This window comes from Engraulis encrasicolus, chromosome 6, assembly GCF_034702125.1.
Source record: "Engraulis encrasicolus isolate BLACKSEA-1 chromosome 6, IST_EnEncr_1.0, whole genome shotgun sequence".
Classification (NCBI taxonomy): Eukaryota; Metazoa; Chordata; class Actinopteri; order Clupeiformes; family Engraulidae; genus Engraulis; species Engraulis encrasicolus.
In genome coordinates this window covers 12,368,081-12,375,580 of record NC_085862.1, presented here as the reverse complement: position 1 = coordinate 12,375,580, position 7,500 = coordinate 12,368,081, and the positions used below count along the sequence as shown (strand labels likewise).

Sequence of the window (7,500 nt, the reverse complement as noted above, 5' to 3'; positions counted from 1 at the left end):
GACATGGCCAGGGGGTTAGTCTCGGGATCAGAGGGTCGCAGGTTCGAATCCAGTGGCTGTAGGAGGAATGGCAGGCCCTGTGATCCTCCAGTACACTACAGCCTCATCCATGGCTGAGGTGCCCTTGAGGCAGGGCACCTAACCCCCACATTGATCCAGGGACTCTGCCCTGTACCCAAAATAACTAAGTCGCTTTGGATAACAGCGTCGGCTAAATGTAGTGTAAAGTCATGTACTGAAAGGCTGTCTCACCCTGAGTGAGGTTTTTGTCTGCTGTCCGCTTCGTAGAAGAGTGAATGCATGCAAATCCTGCTTCCCGAGGCCAGGTGCAGGACAATGGCATACGTACTGTATCTCTCAAGCAGGGCCGTAACGAGACATTTTCAAATACTGATGTCAAGTATTGCATGCTGTACTGCATACTGTACATTTAGAATGCTTCAAACTCTTCAATCAAACTTATGTTTGTTTCCATTAACACATTGACTACCAAGTTACCTTAAAATACGTTTTGCCTCCCAAACGTTGGCTCCCAAACCGTAAAATTACGTTTTTTCATGTTTTTATTGTATTCTGAATCTACACATTCTAATGCACATTCTGTGTGATTTTCGTAATAATGTGATGAACAGAACTGACATAGATCATGAAAACACATACAAAGTCAAAACTCCTACAAAGTCAAAACTCCTACAAAGTCAGGATCTGGATATTTCATCATATGTGCATTTTATTACACACAGTATTTGAGTTTTATTATAGCCAGTCAAACCACTTCCTGATCACGTCACGTCATGTCTCCAGTACTTCCTGGGCTGGAGAATCACAACATAGTTGCCTTGCTAGCTAGCCTATTCTTAAACATATGGAAGGATTAGGAGTTTTGCTGCCATCAGGATATGTGTAAAATGGAAGGTTGTAATGAAAAACAGCATGCAACACAGCAGGAAGTAACCTACTTTTGGGTGAGTACTTTGGCACGTCTACTTTTATCTACAGAACGAAAACTGTCAGTCAGGTGACATTAGCCAGCTAGCATTTCAGATGCTCTGAACTGCCTGACCAGGTGATTTTTGCACCAAAATAGTTTACTTGGAAGCTACTGGAGTTGTTCTTTGGGCGATAAAATGCATTTAGACCCGCAATTTAAACTCGGAGAGTCAGAGCGCACCGGTGACAAAAAAGGCTTTATCTCAGTTCGAATGTTCAAAATCGCTATTTTTACCTAAACCACTGTGCGCTTAAAGTGAAATAACTTCGGAATGGAACAAGCTAGAAACAAACCGTAAAAATATACAGACAGCTGAGGCCTTGAGCTTTCGAACAGGCCCAGACATGTGTCTGTGGGTGGAAGACAAAATATTCGGTGGGTGTTCAAAAAATGACATAAAATGATGAAATTGGCTGGGAGTCTACGGTTGAATTCCAAAAAACGGCTGGTATTGAATGTGTTAATCACTGCCTTGAGGATAAATGGGGGTGGCATATACAGATTGAATTTATCATTGGTTGATCATAGATCGATTTTCATCATGGATAAATGTTACATTTAAAAAAAAAAAATACTGAGGACATTACCTCTGTGTCCTCAATGGTAGTTACGGCCATGCTCTCAAGACAGAGATAGTAGAAGCCTGCACATTGCAACCCTGACTGAAGTTTTAAACCTCAGGTTTTTCTTTTACTTCAGACATGTGAAAGTTTTATCTTTTACCTGACATGTTTCCACGGTATAGCTTCCGTGTTCATCAGAGGGTCACATGGATGTTGATGCGTGACGTGTTATACCATCCAAACATGTCATGGTGAAAGATAAAACTTTTACATGTCGGAAGTATAAGAAAACCCGAAGTTTTACTGTAACAGTGAGACATAATGAATGTCTTATACATGTAAGTGAAGATTTAAACCTTCAGTCTGAGTTTTGTTGTGCGGAATTCTACTCTCTCCGTAGTCAGTTTCACATCATGTCAGTTTCATATCCTTGTTTACACAAGACTCAATTTAATTCTGAATAAAACTCAACTCCACTTTGAAAACATCATGTAAACACTTCACAATTTGGCATTAAATGAAAGTGCAATCGAACTCGATGGAACTGTTGAATTTTGACTTATTAATTAGAAACATTCTGAATTAAAAACATTATGTAAAGGTGGCCATTGCCTGTTTCATGTGGTGTTCCTCTACTCCTTCAGGTTGTTCATGTGGTGTTTCTCTACTCCTTCAGGTTGTTTCATGTGGTGTTCCTCTACTCCTTCAGGTTGTTTCATGTGGTGTTTCTCTACTCCTTCAGGTTGTTTCCTGAGTCACTGCGATGGCTGCTGGCAACTCAGCGCTACGTCCGGGCCAAAGGCCAAATGTACCAGGTAGCACAGGGCAACCACGTCGACACAGAAACGGATGACACCGGCCTCCTTTCAGGTGAGAGGAAGATGCTGTGTGTGTCTGTTTGGGTGTTTTTTTATTCTATGTTTTCATATGTGTCAGGATTGTTTAAATGCTCTGTATGTGATATTGTGACATTTTGAGGTGTATTGTATGCAAAAACTATACATACTGTACCTATTGAGGCAATGGTGTTTCTTTTTGCTCAGACATCAGGTTGTAAAACAACAGATAATGTCCATACATTAATTAGTAACTGGCAATTAATGTACTGCAATGAATATGCTTCTTAAGCCCTATTCCGACGGGACTAAAATAATAATAACTGGGATATTTAGTCCCGTCCGAACGCGCCATGTCAGTAAGGATAGGGGAGTATGTCGGGTAAACTTCACCGTAAGTTTCACCTCCTGTAAAACGGTCCGGAGGAATTACCCTTGGTATTACTAATCCCATCTGAGCATGTACACTGTTTTTTCTTGTGAGTGAATTCTATTGTTTTTCTCTTGCTTGTTTTTCTGTGTTAGTGTCATGTGTCCTATGTGTTTTATGTGTTTTATGATGCTGCAACCTCCCTGTCTCCAAAGCAAATTTCTCCTTCGTGGAGACTAATAAAGAAACCTAACCTAACCTAACCTAACCTAACCATCCGAATGCGACCCTATGTAAAGATGTCTGGTTAAGTGCACGAAACACACATTATAGCCAATCTCATTATAGCAAACATCACAGCCTTGCAGTAAACCGTTAGTTTTGTTTTAGGGAGTTGTTCCAAACTGTGTTCGCTGTCAAAATCAGTCAGCATGGTCAAACGCCCTCTCCAAATGAAAGGACACGCATGCTGACGCATATGAATGGATTTTGATGGGTTAGTAAACCAACAGGCAATTATTAGAATTGTTCCATGGGACCAAATGCCTCCATGAATGCGCAATAATGTGCTCAAAAATGAATAATATATTGTGGAGTTGGCACGCGCATGACAACAAGTGCAGTCACAGGTGCGTGATGGGTGAGCGGTTAGGGCGTCAGACTTGCATCCCAGAGGTTGCCGGTTCGACTCCCGACCCGCCAGGTTGGTGGGGGGAGTAATCAACCAGTGCTCTCCCCCATCCTCCTCCATGACTGAGGTACCCTGAGCATGGTACCGTCCCACCGCACTGCTCCCCATGGGGCGCCACTGAGGGCTGCCCCCTTGCACGGGTGAGGCATAAATGCAATTTTGTCGTGTGCAGTGTGCAGTGTTCACTTGTGTGCTGTGGAGTGCTGTGTCACAATGACAATGGTAGTTGGAGTTTCCCAATGGGCTTTCACTTTCAGTAACCCCTCCTAGGCCTACTTTCTGTTCGTTTACTGAGATATTTCAATCCAGTTCGAATCGGCCATATCTATTACTGACGTCCTGAGATAAAAATCACATTTCCCCATGTCCATACATAAAACTAGTCCCGTCGGAATTGGGCTTTAGATAATCCACTAAAAACAAAGAAAAATCATTTCATCCGTACAATAGCGGCTTTATCAGTGGTTGCACCACACTGATATGTGCTACCACTAAAATGCCATTGACCCACCTACTGAGTGTGACGGGTTTTTTTTCTGTTGGACTCTGTTGGAAGTGTAGAGAGTCCTTGTAGAGGATTAACTAGGTGATGACACGGCTCTGCTGGGCTAATGCGTACACTGCGCTTTAACACTTTGAACATGCAGCCGTTGGTCCCACAGCGTTGTTAAAGGAACAGTCCAGCTCTTTTCAGGAAATTGCTCATGTATGTAGTTAAGCCATGGTAAAATATGAGAATACATATGATTTTTTTTCTCTGAATGTTTGCATTGCCTAGTTAAACAGCATATCCATAATAAGCGTTTGGGCTTCCGCACATAGGCTCCGACAAAGTGCTGCGCACGGCTCCGCAGAAGTTCGATTTCATTATTTTCAATAGAACCCCGCACACTGGCGCCGATGTCCGCGGACATTCGCCGATGTCGGATAGCAATTAGAGACAAGTTCTATTTTGTCGGCGCCGCCCATTGACTATCAATGCTATGTTCGTGTGAAATTGGTTTTGGGGGTCCGAATTCTGTCGGAAGCGAAAGTGCACCGCAGTGCTGTCGGAGCCTATGTGCGGCTGACTTAGGGGTGTAAGTCACAGCCTCCATGAAAATACGATTCAATATCGATATCTTACACTGTGTGCAGAATTATTAGGCAAACATGTTTTTTCACCATATTGTCCATTTTATGCGTATTTTCCGCCACCAACCTTTATGAACATGAAAACCTATTGGATTTAAGCATTCCAGATCATTCATATGTGTATAATAAGATGGGGTGTGATCAAAGGAGCCCAACACCCAATATCCGGTGTGCATAATTATTAGGCAACTTTGCTTTCTTCTGGGAAAATGGGCCACAAATTAGATCTAACAAACTGAAAAGTCTATAAACAATTTTGAAGTCTTCCAGAGGGATGTGGCTCTCTTGAAATTGGCAAGACGTTGGTCACGTTAGCACAGAAGTATCAAATGCACCGTTACAAAGTCATCAGTCCACATGAAATGTCACTGCCAAAATTTGAGAAGAATTTAAGGTGAAACTACAAGAAAAGAGTTACCCTGCAGTGCTGTCATATTCCAGAATGCAAACTTACATCAGGTGTCCAGAATAACAGGTTGTTGAGCACTCGGAGACATAGCAAAGGTAAGAAGGGATGACACCAGACAACAATTTAACAAGTTAATTAAGTCAAGACTGGGTCAAGAAATACCATAGGACAGAGTTTTCAAAGGTATTATGGACTGGTGAAAGTGACTATTGACCGACATGGTGGATGAGCCCATAGCTGGATCTGTGAGGGAAAAGTTTGCAACTTTCAAGAAGACAATAGTATTTATGCAGTATTCTGCTGGCATTTGAGTAGAACTCAGGAACTCATCTGAGTGTGCACATTACCGATCTAGCCATGGGCTCATCGATCTGATCCATTAACAGTCACTTTCACAAGTTCATAAAACCATTGACAAAATTGTCTTAAGACCTTTCTTGACCCAGTGTTGACTTAAGTTTCTTGTTGAGTGGTCTTCAGGTTTCAACCTGTTTTACCTTGGTCATGTCTCTGAGTGCTGAATAAAATGTTCTCCTGGACACTCGATGTAGGTTTCAGTTCTGGAATATAACAGCACTGCAGGGTAATATTTTTTTGGTAGTTTGACCTTCAATTCTTCTCAATCCGGCAGTTACTTTGTGAGCACAATGCATGTGACACCGATGGCTTTGTAACGGTGCATTAGATGGATATGACCAATATCTGGGCAATTTCAAGACAGCCACATCCCTCTGGAAGACTTCAAAATTGTTTATAGACTTTTCAGAGTTTGTTAGATCTCTTTTGTGGCCCATTTTCCCAGGGGAAAACAATGTTGCCTAATAATTATGCACACCTGATATAGGGTATTGGGCTCCTTCGATCACGCCATCTCTTAATATACAAATATGCATGACCTGGAATGCTTAAATCCAATAGGTGTTCATGTCCATAGAGGTTGGTGGCGGAAAATATTCATAAAATGGACAATATGGTCAAAAAGCATGTTTGCCTAATAATTCTGCACACAGTGTATTATTCAATGCGATGCGATTTGATTATTTGCGATACTTAAAGGGACACTGTGTGAGATTTTTAGTTGTTTATTTCCAGAATTCATGCTGCTCATTCACTAATGTTACCTTTTTCATGAATACTTACCACCAGCATCAAATTGTAAGTATTCATTATGACTGGAAAAATTGCACTTTTCATACATGAAAAGGGGGATCTTCTCCATGGTCCGCCATTTTGAATTTCCAAAAGTAGCCATTTTTAGCTGCGAAAATGACTGTACTTGGACCAAACTAGAAAATATTTGTTTAATACTTAGTAAACGTTCATGTAAATATAAAATTTGGCAATAGGCAGCCCAATTTCAATAAGCAGCATAGTTGCAGTACCTTTTTGACCATTTCCTGCACAGTGTCCCTTTAAGAATGCCCCACAATATGATACAATACGATTCAATTTGACTTTTTTCCAATTACTTTTCCACCTCTATTATGTTATGAAACTAGGGCATTGGGCAGGGGCCCGCGATTCAATTATTTACGATACGATGCGATTCGATTCAATCGTCAGATTATATTGCAATATATCGATACATTTCGAATATTATTTACACCCCTGCTAAGCAGTGGAAGTCTATTGTACCACACAAAACATCATCAAATATATGTGTAAACCTCTTTAAAATTGATGTAAAATCCAACAGAGTGCAAAACGACTATTTATAATTCCGTCGAGTGATCACTTGTGGCTTGATGCTAATGGTCCTATTCACTTCCCGTGATTATGCTAAACTATGCTAATAATTCTAATGCTAATTAATCTAAGTAATGAACACACTGAGAAGAAAATTATTGGCACATTCATGTTTAACACTAAAAAAATGGAGATATATGAAAAATCAAAAAAGGGCGGACTGTTCCTTTAATAGTACAGTGCCAGACTGCACTTTTCATGCTATAACCTTTATTGCCAGACTACACCAGCATGCGTTTCCACAGTTGTCATCAAGGACAGTTACCACATGGTTTAAAATGGCAGAAATATTATTGTGTCTTTTTTCTAGGTTTACTTAAATGTTCAGTCGTAACACATGGGTTAAGCACTGACTGACTAAAGTGTGTGTGTGTGTGTGTATGTGTGTGTGTGTGTGTATGTGTGTGTGTGTGTGTGGGTGTGGGTGTGTGTGTGTGTGTGTGTGTGTGTGTCTTGCAGCCCTGGAGGCTGAGTTGCAGCAGACGCCTCAGAGCTCTTGCGTCCTGGAGATCGTGCACACCAGGAACATGTGGAAGAACATCCTCGTACTATGTGTCAACTCGTAAGTGTGTTTTAAACATGCTGTGTGTGTTTTTGTACTGCATAAGGCTCTTGTGGGTGAGCAGTTAAGCTGCCATGGTTTCCAGGTTTCTTTCCCCCATCCTCCTCCATGACTGAGGTATCCTGATCATGGTACCCATCATGCCACACTGCTCCCTTGGGGCGCCGTTTGGGGCTGCCCCTGGCATGGGTGAGGCAT

The 7,500-nt window shown here is 41.5% G+C and overlaps 1 protein-coding gene across 1 annotated transcript in view; it reads left to right on the top strand.

Moving 5' to 3' along the window:
* LOC134450702 (solute carrier family 22 member 23) overlaps positions 1-7,500 on the top strand; it is a 48,177-nt gene that overhangs the window by 13,113 nt on the left and 27,564 nt on the right. Inside the window, exons 5-6 of the mRNA XM_063200648.1 lie at positions 2,297-2,424; positions 7,200-7,302. Of these exons, the coding sequence (XP_063056718.1) occupies positions 2,297-2,424; positions 7,200-7,302 (231 nt within the window). The remainder of the gene's footprint in view (positions 1-2,296; positions 2,425-7,199; positions 7,303-7,500) is intronic.